Source organism: Corythoichthys intestinalis, chromosome 13 (genome assembly GCF_030265065.1).
Source record: "Corythoichthys intestinalis isolate RoL2023-P3 chromosome 13, ASM3026506v1, whole genome shotgun sequence".
Taxonomy (NCBI): Eukaryota; Metazoa; Chordata; class Actinopteri; order Syngnathiformes; family Syngnathidae; genus Corythoichthys; species Corythoichthys intestinalis.
This window is the reverse complement of record NC_080407.1, coordinates 20,687,341-20,713,803: the sequence shown is the minus strand read 5'-3', so window position 1 is coordinate 20,713,803 and position 26,463 is coordinate 20,687,341. Positions and strand designations below refer to the sequence as shown.

The following is a 26,463-nucleotide window of genomic DNA, read 5'->3' as shown; positions in this document are numbered from 1 at the left end:
ATGACATGTCATGAGCTGACCCGCCTTGTGGCTGAATGCCCATTCTTGGATGGGATATCCAAGGGAATCCGCTCTGGCCATGCTCCTCGCTGGAAAAGTAGAGCATTATTGTCTCGTTATCAATACTGCGCTTGCATTCACAGTGGCACGTCAACGGAACATGCACGGCTCACAATGGGTCAGTGGAATGAATAATTTTGGCTGATATACATGGCTTCACAGCCTCTCCCAAGTCGTCATGTTCACGGCCTTCTAACCTTGCAGCGGACGCTGTTGAATCCTTTAAAATTATGTAATGGTTTATTAAATTTACCAACCTACGTGGAGATAGCTCAACAAGTACAAAAAAAAGTTATTAAATGATGATATATCAGATAAAATGGAGAGATTAATGATTAGACATTCAGTCATGAGAAAAAAATTAGGGCACCCCATTAAATATTCAGTACTTTATTAAGAAATGTTCACATATCAATGTCTGAGCTTGTTTTTCTTTATCTCTGGAAAAGAAAGTGATTTAATTTCAGGTAAACAACAAAAAATAATTTTTTACTAATTAAAGCAAGTATAAACGAAAATACATATTCTAACTGAGGAAAAAGTTAGGACACCCTACTATCTAATAGCCTTCTGACATTAAAGTCAATTTAATGCAATATTATTGGCACATTGAGCACAATCAGTTGCATTTTAGTAAAGAAGTTTAAAAAAACAAAAAAAGCCACAGCCATTTTTACAATATACATGGTCCCAAGGAGGATATGTGCCACTACTACCCATTTGCATGATGTTATTCTGTCTGAAAGGTGGACAAAAGCTGCAATTAGCAATTAAGTAATAATATTAATATTTCACTAAAGTCAGCAATGATGAAAGCATCTCGTGAGGCTGTGTTATAGAATCACTTTTGATTTTTTTTTTTTTAATTTGGGGTCTACGGTTTCAAATATCTGTGAAAAGTGTCGTTTGAAACAGGAACAGTATTGGATATACTGTATATATATAATGGCACTTGAGAGTTAAATCGTGTGAGTCAATACTTTTGGCAATACTGTAACCTATTCCTAACCTATCTCCTTATGACAAGGGCAACAGCAACAACAAAAAATGTCACACTTCAACAAACAGGCAGTAGGAGTCCCCCTCGTTTATCAACAGAAGTGCATTAAATTTTAGAATCATAAAAGCCATTAAGGGTCTCTACTTACGTCTTTGTAAAACCAACGTTGCATTGTTGTAGGTTTTCAAAGCTGTCGTCGCTGAAATGATGAAAACAATGAGCCGATTGGGGACCTGTATGCATGCTCACAAAAACGGTCCAAACATTTGCAAAAGTTTTTTTGGACCACTCAGAGTCTCGAGTCTTCCTGTGAGCAATTCATCGCTACACATCGAAATGGCATGACGAATCTCGCGAGTAAAACCCAGAAAATGTTTGCAATATACGGCGAGGATAGCGTGGTGCTATATTTCTGTGTTCAGAGTGGTGGCGAGGCTTCCTGGAAGTTATGTCATCAGGTAGCGGTCGGCAGGGCGGCGCGTCCCTCGTTGCTATGGTGTTGCTATGGCCATAACTCAAAAACTACGCGGTCAATTATTATTTTTATTTTTTTAATGTGACTTTTTGAGACAGCGAATGATACATTTAATACAATTCAACTGTGTAAAACACTCAAGAGCGAAATCCGAAAAGCTCTTCAGTTGCCCTTTTTGTTAAGTCTAATGCCTGAACAAAACCTTTTCCACAAACTGAGCAGGAAAAAGGTTTTTCACCAGTGTGGGTTCTTGTGTGAAATATCAAGTTGCTGTTGTGCATGTATCTTTGATCACAAACTGAGCAGAAAAAAGCTTTTGGCCAGTGTGGGTTCTTGTGTGTTTTGTTAAATCTCCTGCCAGAACAAAACCTTTTCCACAAACTGAGCAGGACAAAGGTTTTTGGCCAGTGTGGATTCTTGTGTGTATTTTCAAGCTATTTTTTTGAGTGAATCTTTGACCACAAACTGAGCAGGAAAAAGGTTTTACACCAGTGTGGGTTCTTGTGTGTTTTGTCAAGTCCCCCGCCTGAACAAAACCTTTTCCACAAACTGAGCAGGAAAAAGGCTTTTCACCAGTGTGGGTTCTTGTGTGTATTTTCAAGCTATTTTTTTGAGTGAATCTTTGATCACAAATTAAGCAGGCAAAAGGTTTTTCGCCAGTGTGGATTCTTGTGTGTTTTCTCAAGTCTCCCGCCTGAACAAAACCTTTTCCACAAACTGAGCAGGAAAAAGGCTTTTCACCAGTGTGGCTTCTTGTGTGGAGTATCATGTTGCTGTTGTACCTGAATCTTTGATGACAAATTGAGCAGGTAAAAGGTTTTTCGCCAGTGTGGGTTCTTGTGTGTCTTTCTAAGGATCCCTTCTGATTAAATCTTTGACCACACACTGAGCAGACAAAAGGCTTTTCTCCATTGTGGCTCCTCATATGTGTACGATAAGTATACTTATTAGCAAAGGTTTTCCCACACGGAGAACATTTGCAGAGTTTGTCGTCACCGTGAGATGTCTTATGACCATTATCATTGGAAGGCGAGTATGACGTGACGCCATCTCTGTCTGATGGAGCAATGTCAATGTCTGCTTGCAATCCTTCAGTTGAGCTGCTGCTACTCCCCCCGCTTGGAGGCTCCGCCCCTCTGCTGGCCTCACTCGGACCTTCTTCACTCTTCAAGGGCCCACCAGTCAACCTGGTGATATGCTCTTCCTCTTCTTTACCATATGGCAGCTCCTCCTCCTCCTTTTTGATTGGAAGGTGCTCTTCTCTCTCCTTCTGTTGACAGGGCTCTGGCTCCTCCTCCTCTTTGATTTGGGGGCGCTCAACATCCTCTTTTACGCCAGGAGATTCTGGCTCAGCACCAAGATATTTTTTGAAACCTGCAAGACACAAGAAAACCACTGATATATTTTATTGAGCACCACCGTGTCATCGGCCAGTCTTTTCTTTCTTTCCCTCACGACTTCGCGGTTGACGTTGCGCGGATTCAGTGCATTGCGGGGTTTCAAAAAATATTCATCAAAAAATAAAAGGGAATAAATAAACGTTGTTCATTTCGAGACAAAACAGACATTGTATTAGAGATGCGACTGAAAATTCTGCGCCGAAAACTATCGGCCAAAAATAGCTAAAAATTCCATTTTGGTTGAAATGTTTTGAAGAACAAAGGTTTACTATTGAATCGTGTGAGAACCTCAGTCCTCTTGTGATGATGTCATTAAAACAGAGCTATAAGGAACGTACTGGCTGACGCAGTCTTGCAAAAACGCCTGGCTCACAGCCACCACGACTGTGGTTTGGAAGTATTTTCAGGTATCAAACAGTTGTTTTCGTCAACAATGAGGACAACGAAACCATTTCGTAAGCGAACTTTTTTTTCATGACGTCACGATGACGAGCTGAAAACACGTCTTTGATGATTTTAACGTGACAAAAACATTGCCAATTTACATCTGACGAGACGACAACATGAAAATGTGCCATCGTAGCTGTCATATGTTCACGATTTGATAGTTGTGCACGTATTTTTTTTTTGTGCTGTAGTCATTCAGCCTGCTTCCGAGCCAGCTGTCATTCACGTAACTTGGGCACGCCCCCACCATCCCCTGAGGCAGTCCAGATGAGCAGTGATCTAACATCAACATTAATGGCGGCTCCAGGCGCAAGGATTCATGGTCTCATTTTTTAACTATAATCCAGCCGAAAGAAACATGCAATGCACTGTCCCCGTGGAAGACAAGTGTGGCGGCTGTTGCTACATACTTGGTGGAGAAAATACCTGTACTACGAATCTGAAGAGGCACATCAAAGTTCGACACACACTGAAAAAGTGCAGGAATTTAGAAGGCGTTCTATTCTATTCCATTCTAAAAAATTAAAAAAAAATGGTGGAAACTTGCAGAGCCTGCATCAGACAAGGCTTTCTCTCCAGGCTACGTCGAATGATCTTGCTGAAAATGCGTCGACGTGAATTTTTACCACATTGACATTGACTACAGGTAAGTCACACACACGCCTTTTGTTCTGGATAATAATGGGGGTTGTGGGGGGATTCTGGTCAGATCACATATGAAGTTAAGACTTACAATGTGAATTCTGGGCTGGAACTGTGTCATTTTAAAAGTCACCATTATTATGTTTGATTGTTTTACATTGAGCAAAAAGTTTGAGACTTGCATAGCATTAGATAGCCAATAAATAACTGGGAGTGGGTCTTTTGTGTTTAGAGATGGTAAAACATATATAAAAATTAGGCAATGACAACAAGGGTCTTTAGTTTGTTTAATTATAGTTCCAAAAACATACTTGATAATTTTGTTTAGGAAAAATTTACAAAATTGTCAAGCTTAGATAATTGTGACTGGACGATTATCCAAATATGACACGGATAAAACGGTTCCCACATAGTTTATGTGTGTTTGCATGTTATTCAGTACTAAAACACCCTTCACTGACAGCTATAATTTCTTCTGTGAGACCATTCATCATTCAAAAGATTATAGTTGACCAGGAAGTGCTTCGAATGGACAAGCTGCAAAAGACATTCGTGGACATAATGAAGAATTATTAGGGCAGGGGTGTCCAAACTTTTTGCAAAGGGGGCCAGATCTGGTGTTGTAAAAATGTGGGGGGCCGACCTTGGCTGACGTCCTTGACCTACACCAATATATTTAAGCAAATTTTAGCAAGCCATTTGTGTGTCACATTTGCTTTATAATTTTTTTAAATTAATAATTTCAACAATCTCGCAACTAGCCTTTGTGGCGTTCTCTTTCGACTCTCGGGCTCTTGCAAAATACTGCTGCTGTGAAATTAAACTAGCTTCAAGTTGCTTCAATTTCTCGCTGCGTATCTTCCCTGTAATCTTGTCGTACATGTCAGCGTGTCTTTTTTCGTAATATCGCCTCACATTGAACTCTCTAAAAACAGCGACTGTCTCTTTACAAATGAGGCAGACACAAATGTTGCGTATTTTAGTTAAAAAAATAGTCCAATTTCCACCTATCCTTGAAGTGTTGGCCGTTGCAGTCAACTTTCTTTTTGTTGTTGTTGATTGTCGCCATTTAAGAAAATTGGAAGTCAAGGCTCACACGGGGTAATGTTGCTTAGAGTACTGCTGCCTTTTAGTGGGTAAATGAGGAGCAGCATTTAGTGTGTAATAGGGCTGCAGCTATCGAATATTTTAGTAATCGACTGAAAATTCTATCGATTAATCGAGTAATCGGATAAAACAAATACATTTTTAGGTGAAGAGCAATTATAAATATACATGAGAAAACAAGACATTTCTAATCTTGAACCATTTTCAGTCAATCAATGTCTTTATTTTCGATGTATATTGTTGAAAACAGCCAACAATTGCTTCTCAGATGTAACTAGAATAAAAAAAAAAGACTAATTCGCTGCTTTCACTCAAAAAACCTTTAGACCTTATTAATATATATATATATATATATATATATATATATACACCTAAAAATGCCTTTACGCTTGATAACACACATCACTTAAAAGTTAGGATTTTTTCCCACGTGTTTCAATTGAATTTCTATTTGTGTCAAGCCATTTTTAAGTTCTAGTTAAGTTTTAAGTTAGTCTAAACTGTAAGTCCTGATAGGATTTTGAGTTTTTGCAGTGTTCAAAATAAATGTATGATACAGGCTGTATTGGAGCACATTAGGGACCAGTGCTACTTGGTGTTTTATCCAGCAATGACTACTGAGCTAAGATTGATAGTTAGCATTATTGAGTTTTTATTTTACATCCTCATCACTCCATAACGCTATGGTATGTTAAAGCCTGTATGTAAGACACGTTAGCCACGCATCGAAAGTGGTCATAATTAATAGAAACCTAGCCCTCCGCAGGGCTAACGTTACGTGAGCTAGTCACAGTAACGTTAATCTTATTTATTAGCGCTTTAGCGCTCTTTATTAGCGCTTAGCGCTCTACTGCTTTAAGATGGCAGCTGTTTATTAACGCTGCCCAGACGTGGCTGAGTCTGTCAATGCGTGTCTAGTTCAACATACATGTGATCTCTATGAGACTCATCAGACGCTACCTGCTACCAACCATCGTGCGGGCTAGTATTTGGCAACGTCGGCGTCGTTTGTAGGGGCTGTCGGCTGCAGTAGTTTTTTTTTTTTTTTTGCTTCTTCCTCTACGCACGTGACATCAGCGCGTTGTCCCGCATTAAAAGTAGTCCGAGCAAAACGTGATGATTAGAGCTGTCAAAATAAACGATTACTCGAGGTGAATAAAATCACTCGGATCAGTTTTTAAACTCGAGTTGCTCGAGTATTCGTTTCAGCTCTAGTGTGTAAGCTACTTCATTTTCTGGTAGCAGTACTGCTGACCCGTACTGCTGACCAATTTATTAAGTCTGTGTGTGGGCCAGACGTTATTGATCTTATGACAGAGGCTGGGGGCCGGATGAAATTTGACCACGGGCTGCATTTGGACCCCGGGCCGCACTTTGGACATGTCTGTGTTAGGGTCATCTCTCCCTAATGGCCCACATGGCGTCCTTCGGAATGTCCCTGTGGGACTCCCTGATGTGCAGGAAGCACAAGAGCACCTGCTGGAGTTCCTGGCGGTCCCTCTTTTGGTGCGAACTTCTCCAAGGATGTGACTTCAGAACCGAGGAAGAACAAGGCCTTGGAGTGGCCGGCCAGCAGGAAAAGGAGCAGAGTAGAGGAGGGCAGAATGTACACGGCGAGGAACAGGGACTTTTACAAGTCGAAGAAGCTGATCAAAAAACGGAAGGCATAGAAACAGGCTAAGTGATTGTTGAAAGACGAAGCTCACATCCTGGTAACACCACATCGATTATTTGCACTGCCTGATTTATAGGGCTATCTCATACGCATTTCATATTTATGTTTATTAAGATTTCATAGTTGCACGTCACTTTTGAGAGTTAAACTTATCCTGTGATAATAAAGGGCTTTTATATTCTATAATAAGTTGTGATTGTATATAGAATTTATTAATAATCTATATATTATTTATAATTGATTCTGCATGTTTTCCTCAAGTATTAAGTCTCTGATGTTAAATTGAGTGATTTATTAGCTGTTGAAAACTTGCAGTAATAAAAAAAAAAAAAAATAATAAATTGTTATTTTGGTCAAAAACTTATCCAGTGTATCACAAAACTGAATACACCCCTTGCATTTCTGCAGATATTTAAGTATATCTTTTCATGGAAGAACACTGAAAAAATGACACTTTGACACAATGAAAGTAGTCTCTGTGCAGCAGATATAATAGAGTTCATTTATTTCCCCCTCAAAATAACTCAAAATATAGCCATTACTATCTAAAACCCTGGCAACAAAAGTGAGCACAGCCCTTACAAACTACGTACATCCCGAAATGTCCAAATTGAGTACTGCTTGTCATTTTCCCTCCAAAAATGTCGTGTGACTCGTTACAGGAGTGCTGTCAGCATTGCTGCAGAGAATGAAGAGGTGGGGGGGTCGGCCTGTTAGTGCTCAGACCATACGCAACACTCTACATCAAATTGGTTTGCATGGCTGTCACCCCAGGAGGAAGCCTCTTCTGAAGACGGTACACAAGAAAGCTGCACAGACTACTTTTCATTGTGTCATAGTGTCATTTTGTCAGAGTTGTCCCATGAAAAGATATACTTAAATCTGCAGAAATGCGAGGGGTGTACTCACTTTTGTGATACACTGTATGTTAGTTATTGATATTGATCCTGAAAATATAGGTGATTATCTCTGCATTTGGTGATTTTTTGTGCATCTAGTGTAAAATCTGAGAATTTTATAGCCATTTTAAGTTTTGTTATAGTTATATAAAAAATAATTAATCTGGATTTTATAAGGGAACGACTTTGAATGTTTTGATGCCGCTGCTCACGGAGACTCATATATGGCCTTTTTGGTTTTAGGTCAGTAGCGGCACAGTTTTAAAAATATTTGAAGTTTTTGAAAATAGGCCCCCTACGGATCGGCCCCGTTTCCCGCGTCATGTCAAATATTATGAAGTCTATGAACTAGTCTAAAAATGTTGGTTTTCGTCAACTAAAACTAGTTTAAAACTTGTTTGAATATTGATTGATTAAAAGTAACCAAAAGACTGAGACTAAAATTAAAAGGGCTGTCAAAAACAACACTGGCAGGTATCCAAATGTATTATTATCGTTTTTAATTATGCTAACGTTTGAGTGTGTTTGGGCGTCTTTGGTCGCTGCGCCTATGCTTCAAGAGGAAAGCCTCCCACTTCCACGTGCAGAGAGAAATGAAATCTGACTAAGGCTACGGCTACACTAGGACAGAAAATTTTCTCCAGGGTATTTTTGCCGACTATTTTTATACCTGTCCACATTACGTGTAATGTGCGTTTAAGGTGCATGAGACACAAAAAAACATGTTTATTTCATAATACACGCAGGGATGATACCCAGGCAGAAAAGAAAGGAAGCCGGAAGCAGGAGAGCGCCGAGACGCCGCCGCGGGACCGGAGGCCAGATCCATTTCATATTCCCTGACTGGCAACAAGTCTGTACGCATTTCTTGTTTCCCATCTGGCAACAGGTCTGCTTGAAATTAATCTACGTGTGGGCAGTGTGCATGAAAAATGTACTCACCTTACGACGACGATGTAAACATCTGACGTGTTTTTCGCCAATAAAAGCTCCTTGAATCCTGCTACGAAGTATTTCAACCCATTTGAAGGGTTTTAAAGTTTGGTGGGTGTAAGTACTCCTCATGTTTATCAGGAAATTCACTATGTGCGGGTAATCTAAATGTGGCAGCTCGAAAGCGAACATAATGTCCTGTCTCGATTTACAGCTGGTAATCATTGTATTATTTAGGAAATTTCCATTTTTGTCTACGTGCGGGGAAACGACACCACCAGAAGGTCCATGATGACAATGGCTCAGTGCGTTACCTCTAGAGGCGTGCAAAATTTCCGATTCTTAGATTATTCGCGATTCGGCTGTGGAAGATTCGAGAAGGATTCACAAACATCCAAATTCCGATGACTGAATTATACCAGGTAAAGCGGAAATGAAACACAGTCAGCGCGGTCTTAGGGACGCAATGACGAACAGACCGAGAGTAAATACCATGTGCGGCTAATGCTGCTAGATAAAAAAAAAACAATAATACCTGACTGCAGCCGTCAGCCGCTACAAACAGCGCCCAGTTGCTAGTTGCTACAAACATACGGCAACATACGGCTATGGTAGATATCACATATATCTAGAACTAGATGTGAAATGACAGACGACGGCCGTGTTAGAGCATGTATCAAGAACTAGATGCGAAATGACACTTTCCCGCGCTAGAAAACAGGCACCATGTTAAAGCAGTAGACTTCTCTAGAAGCCTCTGTTGTAGTGAAACTAATTACTTTTGATCTAAAATACCCCTAAATTGGCAAAATCTTGGCTTGAATCTATCTTTAAATGATGAAAGTTTTAAAACGTTCACATGTCGAAAGTAGACATAAGGGAAATTATGGAATAACATGCGCAATTTTAACAACTTTAACGGTTGATTCACAACATTATATTAACTGAATGTAGTTTAAAGCTACTGATAGGCCTGTCGCGATAACAAATATTAGTGTACGATAATTATTCTCATAAATTATTGCGATATGCGATATTATTGCGCCCCCCCAATTTTTTTTAACCAATTTACAATAACAACAATAAAAAACAACAATATTGATACCGCACAGCACCACAGAATAAATCAAATGTGTTAAAAAAAAATTTAAAAAAGAGAAAAAAAAATGCACTCAATAACTTAAGCCTTTAGGCAAATGAAAACTTTTCCCCGTCATAGCTTCTGCAATGGTTTTCCATAGGGATGCAATGATACAGTTAAGTCACGGTTCGGTACGATTTTTGATACGGGGGTCACGATTTTCGATCCGATTCAATACATTTAATGCTCCGTAAAAAAATATAACAATTATATTTTGTTTCGTTTTTTTTTTTTTTTGCTAGCGAGCAAAAATTAAATTGCCATCGTATAAACATGCATTTTAGTGCATAATATTTATTGTATGTGCTTACTTCTTACTGATCTGAAAAATGTTTGTACAAAAGTGCTGAGAACAATCTTTACTGTTTGTAAAGTGAGGCAAGGCACACTGTTGATTGCTACAGCTTTCTTAGCAGCTAGGTTTACTACATGAGCAAGACATCCTATTTGTGGTCCGAATCCATCTGTGTCACGTACTGAATTAACAATATTTGCAACATTATCTGTAGTCACTGGTATGGAATGATTTGGCCTTCCTAACTTCCATTCAGTCATGACAGTTTAGAATTCATCGATGTAGTATATGGACTACGTAACCCATAATCACTCTGTGCTCACGTAGCCAATGGCATGGGACGTAGCATATCTAGAGTGCCATTTCATGATATCTAGTGTGTGCGCGCATTAAAAAAGTTAACAAGCGCCGCTGAAGTCACGTCTGCTCATTACTACACAACACAAGCATATGACACAGCGCTCTTAATTTCAATCAGCTGTTTATTGTCAAAGCGAGGTTGTTCGTAGCAGCCTAGTCGGTAACAATGTTTTGGCGGACTTCGTTGTAAATATCCGGCGTTGTGCCGAAAAACAGCCACCCGCGTGAAATGTCACTCATGACGGGAGCGCCCACACGTCAACGACACCGGCGCGCTGTAGATGGTCCACAGTCACTCCGGAGCACTGATGCGGCCGGTATACATTGAACAACAGGATATAATGGGAACGATTGGCTCCGGCGCTAGTTTTTGCCGGACTTGGAACGAAGATGCATTTTGCGCAGTTGGTAACGAGGAATCCGAACTTTTAACAGCATGTCTGCCGCACGCGCGCACGCACGTGCACGCGAGGCGATAAATCGTAGCGGAAAAATTACCGCCTTCATTTTTATATATCGCGCGATAAATGGAATTATTGCATATTGCGACAGGCTTAGCTACTGATACAGAATGGGGACTTGAGTGTTTTACTGTTTTTAACAGGTAACTTGATACTAAAATAGTAGTTTGTTTTATTTAGCCTGAGAGGATTTTTGAACAATTTTGGAACAAATATACAAAACATTAAAAAAAAATTAAAAAAAAAAAAAAAAAAGGGGGGGGGGGCATCAATAATCGATTTATAATCGAATTGGAGCCTCTGAATCTTAATCTTAATCGTAATCGAATCGTTAGGTGCCAAAAGATTCTCACCTCTAGAAATGTCAATGCAAACAGCAGAGATGAAGACGTTGGCATCATCCGAAAGGGGGCCACCTGATTACTACAGATGGGTAGTCCTTACTCCCGCTGACTATGAAATTACAAAGTGGAGGGTGGGGGTGGGGGGATTCCTCTTTAAGATCTAGTTGTTGATTTTATTTGTTTCCCTGATTACAAAAAAATACTTCCCCTGCTCCGAACTTGCCCAATTATCTCCCCTTTGTTGATTTGAATAAATTTTTTATTGCAAAATGTAACTTGAAGTGTTATTTCATATGTACCAGTCAGGGTGTCCAAAACTTGTTTTTAAAAGGAAAAACCCGGTCAAAGGTCTAAAAAAAATTCTGTTTTTAGCTCACATGATTTGACCTACCTATAGGGTGTCAAAAACTGCTCTCCTGCTGAAAAAATAAATAAATAATGATATTGTAAACTTTATAATGATGCCACATGCATGTTGAAACTTGGCGTAATTGGGGGTCTCAGAACGGAACTTCAATGCACCTGAGTGTTTTCCGCCATGTGCTTGTCTTTCACACAATCACGGTGCACATGCATGTTCTGCAGACGGTCACTCTACTGCACAATATAGTCAAACAGCAAAGGCTGGACATATTATCGCATAAAGACTAAACTTATTGAACGAATGCCACCAAATGACAGTTCTTCAGAAAGAGCCGCGCACTCCCCTCATGTTGAGTAACGTGATACTCACAGAACAGCGAGTGTGATGTGAAGTCGTCACTCTCTGATGGTCGAGCGAGGAGGTTGTCTACTTGGAATCCTTCTTTTGAACTGCTGCCACTCAGTGGCTCCGCCCCTCTGCTGGCCTCACTCGGACCTCCAGCTTCCCTCTTCAAGGTCTCATCAGTCCCATTGGGGATGTCCACCACCTCCACTTTAACATTTATCTGGTCCTCCTCCTCTTTTTCGAGGGGTTGAGGTTGCTGGTGCTCCTCAATGTGGGGGTTCTCAACTCTAATGAAATACTCCTTTTTTATGTGGATGAACTCTTCCTTCACGGTCTTGGCGTATGGCGACTCTTCCTCCCCCTCCTCTTCTTCCATGTGAGCAGACTCCTGGCGTTCAGGACGATGCACTTGACTGACATCTGCAAGACCAAGACAATAATCACAACTGGGCCAAATGTTATTTCTTCATTTGCCATATTCAGAGTTGGGAATAACGCCATTATAAACAACGCCGTTTCATGACGGCGTCATTTTTCAGTAACGGGGTAATCTAATTATTTTTTACGCCGTTACAAGTTCGCCAGTAAGAATTTTGAAGGAGACTTCTATGAAGCCCTAGACCAACACACCCCACGCGTCATTGATCTTTTCAAGTCCAAAAAAAGGAACTACAGGACAGAAACTGACAGACTTGATGCAGCACATCAGCTGGGTGGTAAGGATTCTGTTGTGTGTGTGTGTGTTTTTTTTTTTGTTTGTTGTTGTTTTTTTTTTTTAACCAAATTTTGAGTAATTTACACTCCAGCATAATGTGTGGTTTCAGTTAACCTTGGGCCTGTACCACATACCATCCACACTGCCCACCTCTGTTGTGTCGCTGCTGCATACTGCTGTGGAGAGCAAGCGAGGCAGATGTACTCCTTTGATGACCATACCAATGACCTATACCAGTTGTTGTGAACTACTCATCGAAACGTGTCTCTCAGTCTGTCATTCTTAGGATGAAAAACGTACAGTAATATGGTAGTTTGCACATTTTGAGTGCGTGCTTTTTCTGCTCAATGAAATACATGCACAGGGGCATTTCATTTGAAATTGAATTGAAATGTTGAGTTTTTATTACTACAAAGAAAATGTTAACAGGGAAAATGGGATGTGTAAAATGGGGTATTTAGATGATCAGGTCCCATCACGTCATTTTCAAAGTATCGGAATCGGTAAAAAAATATCGGCCATGCCTTTTTTTAATATATATATATATTTTTTAATTAAATCATTTTCTAATTGTATTTAACGTTACAGACATAATATGTTACACTCATCCAGAGTCTTTAGTTTAGGCTTAAGATAGGGTTATCAAATGTATCCCGATAACGGTGGTAATTAATTTTTTTAAAAATGTATCAAGTTAAAATATTTAATGCAATTAATGCATGCACTGCACGACCCACTCACGCATTGTCGCGCTCAATCTGTAATGGCGCCGTTTTACTTATATAGAGATAAAAGGCAGCATTAAATGGGTAGAGTGAATTTTGGCAACCTTTAGAGCCTTTTTTCAATTGGCTAAAGCCTTACAATCCCTCTCCCTACGATTAGAAATATCATGGGAAGCAATGTGGGGACGCAAGGTAGCAATTGATCTTTTTCTTAACACCATATGTTATATCCCAACGCAGAGAAGATATATCAATTAGTAGCACTACGCACAGTCATGGTTCCACTTCCCATCATGCATTGGGGCATTGCTAGAGTATCATTTACTGAAAGCTCAACAAATACACTAAATGGCAATATTTAATCACAATATACAATGTCACAAGTCTTTCTATCCGTGGATCCCTCTCACAGAAAGAATGTTAATAATGTAAATGCCATCTTGAGGATTTATTGTCATAATAAACAAATACAGTACTTACGTACTGTATGTTGAATGTATATATTCATCCGAGTTTTATTCATTTTTTTCTTAATGCCTTGCCAAAATGTATATGATCAGGAAAAATTATCAGGAATGATTGGAATTGAATCGGGAGAGAAAAAAAAAAAAAGCAATCGGATCAGGAAATATCGGGATCGGCAGGTACTCCAACTAAAACGATCGGGAGCAAAAAAACATGATCGGAACAACCCTAGATATTACTAATTATACTTACAACTTAAAGCCCTGTCTCTAATATAGGCCTGCACTACTAGAGGAAAAGCAGAACAGTTTATCAACACAAATTCCACCCACCCCTCAAAATGCTACAAAGTTCTTAACTAATAACTCTTCTCTCTCTGTATTTTTAGTCACCTGATGTAACAGCACTTTGCTCTGTTGTCCTCAAAGGCCTTCCCATTCTACTTGGTGACGACTCCAGTGAAGTTTACAAGACTTGCTTTGTAAGGACCATTGAAAGAAGAAAGACACTCACTGATCTCAATTTACTGACAAATCATATTCATTATTATTTCATAGTGTTGTCAAATATTTAAAATACAGTTATTTTTAGTTGATCAGAATCAGGTGGATTCTGATCTCACTCATAAATTATCAGAATCCCTAGTAAATTTGTTTATAGTACATAATGTAGTTAAATTAAGGATGTGAATTCTTCTATCTCACACTTTGAAAAACCATGTGAATGAATTTAGGGTTGCTCTAGGGGATTTTTTCCCCAAAAGAAGATGAGATTCAGAAGGTAGTTGTGTGCGCTTCTTTTGCAGGATACAGCAAAAGAAGAAGTAGTCGCCTAAGTGACAGTTGGGGTGCTGACTGTTGTCAGCGAAGATTATCAGCAGCAGGGTCTAAATGCAGCGCACCTCCAGCCCATTTCCACTGCCATCGTACTTGAGGGAAGTACTGTCATGGACAATGTTAGAGACTTTCCCCAGGCAGTCTGCCTCATATTTGGGCTTATGTATGCCCTCCACTTTGATTACCCAAAACGCATGGCAAACACATTCAGATTCATTCAAACAGCCATGCTTGGATTGGGAAACAAAACCCTCACTCCAAAACTGCTCACTCTGAAAAACAAACTAGAGGTGTAGGCAAGTTGATACAGTGCAAAAACTTGAAGTCTTACTAAGGATATTTTTCTTATTTCTAGTCTAAATGTCTAATTTCCAAATGAAAGTGTCACTTAAAATAAGATGCATCACCTCTAAAAAGTAACTTTTTTTCACTTGTTTCAAGCAAAATGTCATTAGCTCGAAATAAGAAAAAATATGTCTGGAACAGTTTTTTTTTTCTTCTCTCTCTCTCTCACTAAGAACAAGCAAAAAAGCCTTGTTCTGTGGACAAGTGCAAGTACTTATTTCAGGTGAAAATTTGCTTGAAATAAAAGTCAAATTGCCCTAGAAACAAGTGAAAAACAAGATTTTCTTTTCAACTTTTTAGGTTATATGTCTTATTTTAATCCTTGCGGTGGCCTCAGGACAAGAAAGAAAGGAGGAAGGAAGGGGGAAAGAAGGAAGAGAGGAAGAAAGGATGGTGGGAGGAAAGAAGGGATGGAAGGAAGGAGATAAGGAAGAGAGGAAAGGAAACAGATGGTGGGAGTAAAGAAAGAGGAAGGAAAGGAATGGGTGGAAGAACGAAGGGGGAAGGAAGGAGGAAAGACGGAAGGGTTGGGGAAAGGATGGTGAGAGGAAAGAAAGAGGAAGGAAACATGAATGAGTAGAGGAAGAAGGAAGGGGTGGAGGAAAGAAGGACGAGAGGGAGAAAGGATAGTAAGAGGAAAAAAAGAAAAGAGAAAAATCAAAATAGTTGTTTTCTTTTGACCCTCGACGACAGCATGAGGGTTAAGACTAATGACATATTTTTGACTAGAAATTAGACTTTTTTTTTTAGACGAAAGAGCTCAATGTGAAATTAGAATTTGAATAAAAATAAGACACATATTCTTGGTAAGATTTTAGGTTTTTGAGGTGCATAACTCCAGTACACATTTTGCATGTACTCTTTCGGTGATGTGAGAAAAACAAGGTGTCTTGTTTACTGTTCCAGGTGTTAAAGTGAAATTTAAACTTGAAGTTGTGTGTTTAGAAAAAAAAAAAAAAAAAGAGTTCCGCATTTTTATGTTTATTTTATCATTGCTGCACAGTTTAAACCATGGGACAATGTTGATTGTAGTTCCAGTTTTGATCACTAATATTGTTGGAGAAATCAGACCTGTTAGCTTTACCAGAGCTCAAGGTCATGTTGTAATGGGCAACTAGTTTGACTCCATGTCTTCAATGCCGAGTTAATGTCCTGAAATTATGAGAATAGTAATTAATGCACAATTATCACTTGAATACTGCAAACTCAAAATGAAAGAGTTGCGACAATCCAATTATTTAACTTAATCTGAGTACTGTACACTCAAAATAAACAAGTTACTGTAATCCAGTTATTTAGGTTAGTTGCAGTACTGCCAACTCAAAATAAACAAGTGACTATATTCCAATTATTTAAGTTATTTGAGAACTGCCAACTCACAATAATTAAGTTAATCAAATCTAATTCATCTAAGTCAACATAAATTACTTTTTTTAAGGCAGCAAGTTTGCATATTATTATTATTTTTTTTTTAGTAAAGTCAACTTGTAATATTTTACAGTGCCCACTCGTCGGGCCGGTGTTGTGCCGACACCGGCCATCAGCTCAAGTCCCAGCCAAAAACAACGCGTCTCAGGCGGACGACGGGAGCGATGTGAGGCGCCGCCCTCCATCTGAGAGCATGCCGCTTAATTTGACTCAACAGTGTGTTTCTTCGTTTATATTACCGCTAAATACACAAGCTTGACGCCAATTTAACAGGAGCGATTTTTTCACGGGAGATTTGGCTAGCTCTGGCAGTGTTCAACGCAAGCTGCAACGAATGGCAGTAACTTTATTATATTGCAAAATATGAAAACGATTGAAACCATTACTCACCAAATTCAATCTGCTGGCAAATACAGGCAAGTGTGTGTTCTGCGCTCTGGTCTGCCCCGGTGTGGATAAGGCCTGCTTTTTGTTTTCGCAGCTTTGCAATGCAAACAAAGGCTCTCCAAGAACTCCATGTACACGTAAAGAGTGCGCGCGATTGGAATAATGGAACGCAGTTTGGGCCGATGATTGGTTCTCGTCAGCGAAGCATCTAGAAGGATTTGCTGACTGTCCAAGTGTCACTTTTTTAAAGGACCGATTTCTGAATTGCTCAGTTTACGTACTACGTTAATCACATGATGATAATAATAATTAATTAAATAAAATCTCCCAACCCCCCCCAAAAAAGAATTTCTCCTCAGATCTACGCAATTCACGTAGGTCACCCTTTTTGACTTCAAAACCGCGAATTTCGCCGAAAGGTGAGAGATTTTCATGCCTAATCTTCATAATGTGAAATATTTTTAAACTAAAATAATGTAAAAAAATGCTTGTCTTTATTAAATGCTTGATTGAGTCCATGCACACTTTGAAGCGCGCGCTGCAGAGAACAGCCTCTCACTAGCACAATGAGTTGCCACAGCACACTTATGCACGTTTTTACTGTCTAAACTAGCTTTTTAATAAGCCTGCAACAACTAAGAAATTAAATCGAGTAATGAATCAGTTGCCAACAAATTTGGGAATTTATACAGTTGTACACTAGTTAAGTAAGGAAGCTGTAATGAAATATTATTTGAAGGAAATAGTCATCCACTATGTCTTTATTGCTACTTACGACATGCCGAAAAAAACTTCAAGGTGAATTGTGAAGGTAATTGAAAGAAGTGACATTTCTCAGATGAATCGATTATTCATTTAATTAATTGTTCGATTCATCAATGATGAAAATAAATGTTAGTTGCAGCCCTATTATGTCACTCCTTCACATGCAAGAAAATCATTATTCTAGCTTCAGCATTCTTGCGACTGTTGCCCATTGTTTTTCGTAGTTTTACAATTTATCTTTTTAGCAGATATTTGCTCCGGTATTATATGTTCCATGCCTACATTTAGCCATCGCTTCACGTTAATATTTTGATTGCCATTCTTACTCGTTGTAAATTTATTTGTGCAGATGTGTGTCCTACTATGTCAAGGTTAAATAAACTGTGAAAAATATATTTGACCCTGCTCAGCTGTAAGAAATTTAGTGTACCAAGGTTTACCCCTGTCTCCCCAGTTTTCATTTTTATTTTGCTTATGTGGTCTGAAAGCAGCCCAAAGGAGCTTTCATTTTTTTGGTGAGTTTGGCTTTGCTTTAGGACAAACGCAGTAGTGTTTTTCCTGAAAGAAGGCTCCATTTTTATTTTATTTTTGTCATTCCCTGACTAAGGAGTTGTTTGTTGTATTTAATTTATTTTGGAGCTATCATTTTTTTGTTGAGTTTGGCTTTGCTTTAGGACAAACGCAGTAGTGTTTTTCCTGAAAGAAGGCTCCATTTTTATTTTATTTTTGTTATTTCCTGACCAAGGAGTTGTTTGTTGTATTTGATTTATTTAGACAGAAAATTTTGAGTGGTATTAAGACAAATGTTGATTTTATTGCATTCCTGGATACTTAAGAGATGATTAACAAGTTTGTATTTCTTGTGTATGTTAATATAAATTGTGTTCAAATAATGCAATTTAAATTTCCTAATAAGATCCAGACATTTATTCTGGAAGTTTTCAAAATGTTTCTTTAGCAGTTTTTGAAAATGAAGGTTTGAATTAAGAGTGTGACAATATCTCGATACAGCGATATATCGCAATATTTTGCAACCCGATGGGTTATCGATATGCTCCCGCCAAGTATCGATACTTTTATTTTACATATTGGCCATTGGATGCTGTAAACTGCTGTGTTTGTTGAGCAATTCCTTAGCCACTAGGGGCGCTCAAGAGTGGCGGTGAAGGTAAAGTGCGCACAAGCCGTCTAGAGAAGAAAAGAGGAAGCTCCAAGTGGGTTGAAAAAAATTAAAAAGCTTCGTGGGAACGGTGGAGGAAAAAGTGACAAAAATATTGCTACAAATCACATGTGGTCACACTTCAGATTTTACACCAACAAGAAAGGAAGTAAGGTGAACAAGGACTTTGCTGTATGCAAGAATTGTCTGACAAAAATAAGGTTCACTGCCAGCTGGTGACAAAGTGGACACGGATTTCTTCACTGCTTCACTTTCATCACTTGAGGTAAGAACGTTCTGCAATGTAATTGATTTTTTATTTTACATGTATTATTTTGATGACATTTGGTGTTGAGTGATATAGAATAAACCAGAACCCTGAACTGGATGAAAATGATTATCGAACAAGCCTACATGAACTAACTGATTTACTTGATATTATTTGAGAACCACTTTCCATCTAGTTTACTACGCAAGCTGTTATTACTGCCGTTTTGATGCAATAAGCTATAAAAATGGTTTGACTAACTTCCAAGATATATAAGGTGATGTACATGATAATGTAGCGTACAGATTAAAAATAGGTAATTATTGCATTTTTAATTTCTATGCATTCAATTTTTTTTTTTAATTCACTCAATACTTCCAACACAAAAAAATTAGGATTTAAACTCAAAAGATATTAAGTAACTAATATTTTTTGTTTTATTTTGTTGTTTTTAAGGTGAGGAAAATTGTGACTGAACCCTACATCTCAAATGCTGAAGCAGATGGTGGAAGTGCTCAAACCAATGCTTTTGGCAACAAAGGTCGTATACGAAGAAAAGACCCACAATTTTATCATTGCCCAACTCCAAGCTCAACTGCTGACTGACACTTACAGCACTTTAAAAAATTTTTTTTAAAGATTTAAAATTTTAAAGAAATTAAGGGTGCCATTCATCATGATCTCTCCAAGAGATATCAGTGGTTTTGGTTTGTTTCCTCTATATATGTGCAGGTACACAATTTGCAGTAGATTCATATTTTACAGGAACGTTGCACGGAAAAGGTGTCACTGTTTAATAAATGACTTAAACAGTACTTTTTCTATTTTGAAATATCTTTTTTTTCCTTTTCGTTTCAATAGTTGTATCATAGAATATCATGTATCAATTTTCTGACCAATATATCGATAATTGTTGTATTGTGATATCGTGAGATAATCGTTATCGTGAGCCTTGTATCGCGAATCGTATCGTATCGTGCCCTGAGGTTCCCACTCCTAGTTTGAATCAAACGGTGCATCACCTGAACCAATACATATGCACTGTAAAAAAAAAACACCTCCCTAAAATAGAAGAAAAAAAAATTAAACTCCCTTGTTTTCAGTGTAAATCTAATAGAAATAATTAAGTATTTGCCAGTGCTTCCAGTAAATTTTACTCAGATTTCTTGAAATAATATAAAATAGCTATCTTAAAATAGTAACAGATTTATTTTAAGTTAAAAAAAAATTGTATATTTAATCTTCGTTTGCCAGAAATTTTCTTAATTCAATAATACAACTAGCTAATGATGGCACCAACATATTCATAGTTGTGTTGGCGTTCAATGTATTTGTTGTTGTTGTTTGTGCTTCTTCTGTGTCTCTCTCCTTCTGTTCCCCTCCTGTTCGCTGCTTTCTCCTAATAAACGAGGTACGTTGAATGATCACAATGGGAGTATGTCATACTTCCATGAATCCCATGTGATATATTAAAACTGTTTAGACCAATCAGACACTCAGATCTTCATTCTACGTGACAAGCAGCTGAACAGGACAGGTTAACGGAAAAGAAAAAGAAATGTTCTTAATTCAAGAGAAGATATTAGGCTCGAGCGTTTACGTCACAGCAGCACGGGATCGTGCGAGATTTGCGACAACCCAGCCATTGCGGAAGCACGTCTGCATCACGGGACATTTAAACTTAACGGCAAATACAATTCAACTATGAGTGCCAAAGATGGAAAAATGTAGGGAAAACTTGTTACCACGGCGAAGGACAGATATGTGAGCAATTTTAAGGATGTGAACAATGTTGACCCTCACGAGCAAGCCGAACACAAATGGAATAAAGATGTCGACAAGCTTCCACCACTACGCGAAATGGACATCATGCTGTATTTAGTGTTTGGTATATGTTACAACACTCATCAGCAATTCCGAAACTACAAATCGCTACAAAGCTACGAACAGTTTTGCTGCGGATGGGTGCAGGATCTTCACTTTATGACCATAGCAAACGGCAACACCATCTTTCTAGCAAAGGTAGGAAATGTGTGTTTACATTAGTCTGTGACCACGGATGTACAAATCTTTTGCTGCATAAAATGTAGCCTGTGTACAAATTCTTTGCCACTCTCTCACGTCAAAATATTACAGCTTTTTCATTTAGCAACGACAGGAATTATGTCTTATGAAGACAATGCACATGTATGCATGCTAGTTGTTTAGCTGTAGCAATAGCTAACAACAGGCCGACTTAGGGCGTAAAGTTACTGAAATTTGCGTAAGCAAATGAAATTAACTTACCGGAGTGGAAGTGCATAGAGCAAACTCAGTGTGTAACTGGAGAATCAAACGTTATGCCCTTCCTTCTGATCGAGGCCACCCATGCCATTCTTCGACGTTTGGTAAGTTCAGATATGAGCTTTCCCTCGCCTTTTCTCCATGTAGGGATCCGGAAGAAACTCAATGGTGTTCCGTCGAGCTGTACATTCTCCTTTCTATTCGATCGGTTGTTGCAATTCTTTACCGCACAATAATTTCCAACCATTTTTAAAGAGCGACCTGTGTTGAAATGCCTCAGTTTATGTTTCTCGCTTCCACAATGGCGATAGCGGCGGAAACCTCGCGAGTGCCATGTCATACGCTCGAGCCTAATTGTTCAAAACATTATTTGAAAGCATCTTTTTCTTGATTTAGGTGAAAAATTACCGACTTTTAGATGTATAGACCCTACTCACCTACGTCACAAAATGGGCGTGTCGCTGTTTCCGGCCGCCATATTGTACCTATTTTTTAGACCTATTCTCATTGTTTTCAATTAGTCGAGCAAGTTATAGAGCAATTCATGGAAGCCCCGGTGTTATCTGACGCTGTAAACTCATTGGATGCGTTGCATAAAAGGCGTTACGTGGAAAAGCTTCAGTTTATCCATTCGCCAGATCCGTATTTGATGCCTAAATCGATGTTTTTCGACCCGCTGGCTTTGCTGTCTTAGCCTGACATTTCTGCTATCCTGATATTTACAACTATCTTGTCCACACAAAATCAGCCTATTCTCACGAAAGTTTGAAAAACTTTAAGAGCTTGGAGGCTTATAAATGCTACGTTGCTGGTTGGGTGAAACAGGTCCTTGTACACGAAAATTCGGCAGGAATCTTGTGCTCGGAAGGTGAGTTACGAAATTTTCAATTCAAAGTCTTTTGTTCTTGCTAACATTCACTATCAAGTAGGCCTGTTGCGATAACAAATTTTAGTGTGGAATAATTTATTTAATAAATTATTGCGATATGCGATATTATTGCACCCCCCCAATTAAAAAAAAAAAATTACAATAACACTGTGAGAATACAGTATATATTAAAAGATCATGTACACCCATTTAAACGCAATAAATGTTTACTCTTAAATTCAAAAATACTTTTTAGGAAAAGACAACAATATTAATGCTGCACAGAAACACAGAAGAAATAAAATGTGTTTTTTAAGAAAAATAAAATTCCACTTAATAATTTAAGCATCTAGGCAAATTAAAACGTTTCCCCTCATAGCTTTTGCTATGGCGTTTCATGTGTAATACAGTGGTACCTCTACATACGGAGTTAATTCGTTCCAGGAGCTTGTTTGTAAGTTGAAATGGTCGTATGTCAAGCATGATTTTCCCTGAAGAATACATTATAATTTTCAATAATTCGTTCCACAGCCCAAAACCCCCTACTACATCCTAAATAAATACTGCTGTTACTATTGCAAATAGCAATTACAAAGAGCAAAACAAATCAAATATGAATAAAAATCAGAATAACAATAATATAATAATAGCAATAATAACAATAATACACTACAGTACCTGTAATTATGTAACAAATCGGCTTCTAAGGTGGCGGACTTTTTCAGTGTACCTGAACGCAACGCATAATGTGGCGGACTTTTTTTAGTGTACCTGAATGCACCGCGGGGCTGACGGTGAGCAGGAAAGCGCTATTTTACTTTCTGTTTCGATCCTGGCGTCAACAGCAGTGGACACTCGGCGAGTTGATGGAATAAATTATATGATTTGAAACCTGACGAAGCTGGCGATTTCTTAGGCGATGTTACCACAATAAGAACTGTCACCTTAACTTATAAAGACTGGCGAACGGAGGGGGACCGCCGGCCGAGATCGGCATTCTACGACCCAGTTCATGGATGCAAAGTTATATTTTGCTATCATTAACCTCTTCATTTCAATGGTAAGCGTCACCTTTTCTTTTTCTCCACCTGCACTAAACTTAAACTGCACTAAACTAAAAACAGAACTAAAATGCATTTTGCGGAGTTGGTAACAAGGAAGCCGAACTTTTAACAGCACGTCAGCCGCACGCGCGCACGCAGGTGCACGCGAGGCGATAAATCGCAGCGGAAGAATTATCGCCTTCATTTTTATTTACCGTGCGATAAATGGAATTATTGTATATTGCGACAGGCTTACTATCAAGTCTAATGTATTTCATGTCATTTGTCAATGGAGCTAGGGCTTTTAATGTTTATATGGTTTAGCGATAGCACTCTCACTACATACATATATAATATGTAATAAATATGAAGTGCGATAGCACTACTCCAGATTGTCCCTAGTTGAATTTATTTTTTGGCTTTTGACCTCAATAGTGAAATTGTAAATTAATTGTATGACAACTGTCTGATTATCCCCTTATAATTATATATTTTCAGGTAGTTCATTCACAACGTCTGAGTGTATGTTGTCGGCGATTAGCCTAGCAATGATCTTAATTGTGGTTGTCAGCCCAAAACCCTATAAATATATATTAAATGCATCTTACCAGATATAAAATGACTACTACATAATCTGTGGTAGTCGTTTGGAGCCCAGTTTTTTCGTCGAATTGCAGCAGTCAATCTCGGTCTCCTCTTCGGGTCTCTCGGAATACGGTAAAACTTCAAGTCTCTCCGTCTATCTTCTCTGTTTTTGCAACCGACCGCCACACACGACTTCACCATTTTGATTATTAATGTTAACGAGCAGAAAAACACGCCATAATAGGAGGAATTTACGAAGCGCTAATGCATTAACATGACGAGTATATACCCTACCCACCGACGTCATAAAACCACGTGCTCGCTGTGTGGTTCCGCCCACTTGTCCGTCATTTTGTCTCTGTATTAGCATTGTTTTCAATTGATCGAGGAATTTAAAATGCATTTCATGGAAGACCCGGTGCTTTCTGATGCCGTAAACTCACTGGATGTGTTGCATAAAAGGCGTTATGTGGAAAAGCTTCGTTCTATACAGTCGCCAGATCCATATTTGATGCCCAAATCGATGTTTTTCGACCCGCTGTCTCCGCCGTATTTGCCTGACATCTGCTAGCTACCCTGAACTGTACAACTATCTTGTCCACACAAAATCAGCCTATTCCCACGAAAATTTGAAAAACTTCAAGAGCTTGGAGGCTTATAAATACTTCGTTGCTGGTTGGGTGAAACAGGTCCTCGTTCGGCAGGAATCTATCTTGTGCTTGGAAAGGTGAGTTACGAAATTTTCAATTCAAAATCTTTTGTTATTGCTAACATCCACTGTCAAGTCTAATGTATTTCATGTCGTTTGTCAATGGAGTTAAGGCTTTTAATGTTTATATGGTTTAGCGATAGCACTCTCACTACATACATACGTGTATGTTGTCAGCGATTAGCCTAGCAATGATCTTAATTGTGGTTATTTGTCAGCCCCGTAGACGAGGCCAGTTTCTTTCACTTGGTACCAGCTAAATATTATTCAAAAAATAACGATGGTGGAAGAAAGGGAAGTCACAAACATCTTGAATTTGAAACTATGTCGTACTACGTCGTGTGTTGTCGGCGATTAGCCTCGCAATGATCTTAATTGTGGTTATTTGTCAGCTCCGTAGACGAGGCCAGTTTCTTTCACTTGGTACCAGCTAAATATTATTCAAAAAATAACGATGGTGGAAGAAAGGGAAGTCACAAACATCTTGAATTTGAAACTATGTCGTACTACGTCGTAGGTTGTCGGCGGTTAGCCTCGCAATGATCTTAATTGTGGTTATTTGTCAGCCCAAAACCCTCTAAGTATATCTTAAATGCATCTTACCGGATATAAAATGACTACTACATAGTCTGTGGTGATTTTTTGGTGCCCAGTTTTCACGTCGAATTGCAGCCGTTCATTTCGCTCTCCTCTTTGGATCCTTCGGAATACGGTAAAACTTCAAGTCTCTCCTTCCATCTTCTCTGTTAGTGCAACCAACAGCCACACACGCCTTCACCATTTTGATTATTAATGTTAAGGAGCAGAAAAACACGCCGTAAATAGGAGAAATGTACGTAGCCGTAACAGGTTAACACTATGTTTTGACGGACAAGTGGGCGGTACCATTCAGGAGAGCGGAGTTGTGACGTCACGTGGGTAGGGTCTATAGGACAACATGGCGCTGGGGCGTGGCTGTGACGTCACGTGAGTAGGGTCAATAGGGTTGATAAGAACAAATGGTAATAGTTACTAAAAGTAATTGGAAGAATCTGATGCATTACTAACCTTTAAAACTCAAAACAAGATGAAAATTATTTGACTCGATTCAAGAAAATTTAACAGATTAAGACATTATACTGTAAATTTGCAGTGTGAAAGTTAATGTAGGTCAATACATATTTATTTTGCATCAATCATCAAGTCAATCAACTAATTAGGTTCTTATTGGAGAGGAATACCGCCGTTCACCCAATCTGTTTTGTATTATTAATGTCCCGTCCCCAGCAAAATGTGTACATGCAGGTTATGATTAAGGTTATTGTGTCCCTACCAACATTGAGACCAAACCTATGCCCTTGATATGGAGAGCTACATATTCCCTGCACTAAATGTTCGTTTTCAGTCCCTTCGTGTTATTTTATTTTTACTGTCATTTTCTGCCACATATTGCCAGTCCATGAAAATAGGGTCCACATCACACTGGTTCGTGGTGCAAAAATGTTTGGGGAACACTGGTGTACAGTATACGTATCATCAAAAGTGAACCAACCTTGTAATCTGCGAAGAACAATCTTTGCATGCATTATTTTGCACACAGTCGTGTCTTGGTGGCGCGGGGGCTCCTCTTTTACTCCACTTAGTTCCTCCTGGAACTTTTCTGCAGCCGGTGTAGTCCTTGCGAACATATTTCTCATTTGATTTTTGAAAGCTTGACGACGTGCCTTACAGCTTTGTTAGCGGTTAGCTAGCCAGGCTACTGCCTGCTAAAGTAGGCGGCAACATTTCAACGAGTGACGAGACTTGAAGACTGATGTTTGAGTCCGTCATGTGACTAATGCTGGACACGTCGTCGAGACTTCGATTTAGTTAAGTTACTGAAATCTAGGGAAAAAATTACGTGCACAAAGAAAAAACTGCTCCACCTTGGACAGTCTTTTTCATTTCCGACCAGG

At 38.9% G+C, this 26,463-nt stretch overlaps 1 protein-coding gene across 1 annotated transcript; it reads right to left on the bottom strand.

Annotated features, from left to right (window-relative positions):
• Window positions 1-533: 533 nt before the first annotated feature.
• Window positions 534-26,463, bottom strand: LOC130927864 (zinc finger protein 79-like). Its single transcript, XM_057853960.1, has 3 exons — window positions 26,061-26,463; window positions 11,973-12,368; window positions 534-2,909 (listed from the first exon to the last, which is right to left on the bottom strand). Exons 1-3 carry the CDS (start codon window positions 26,203-26,205, stop codon window positions 1,798-1,800), a joined length of 1,653 nt encoding a protein of 550 aa, XP_057709943.1. The 5' UTR covers window positions 26,206-26,463; the 3' UTR covers window positions 534-1,797.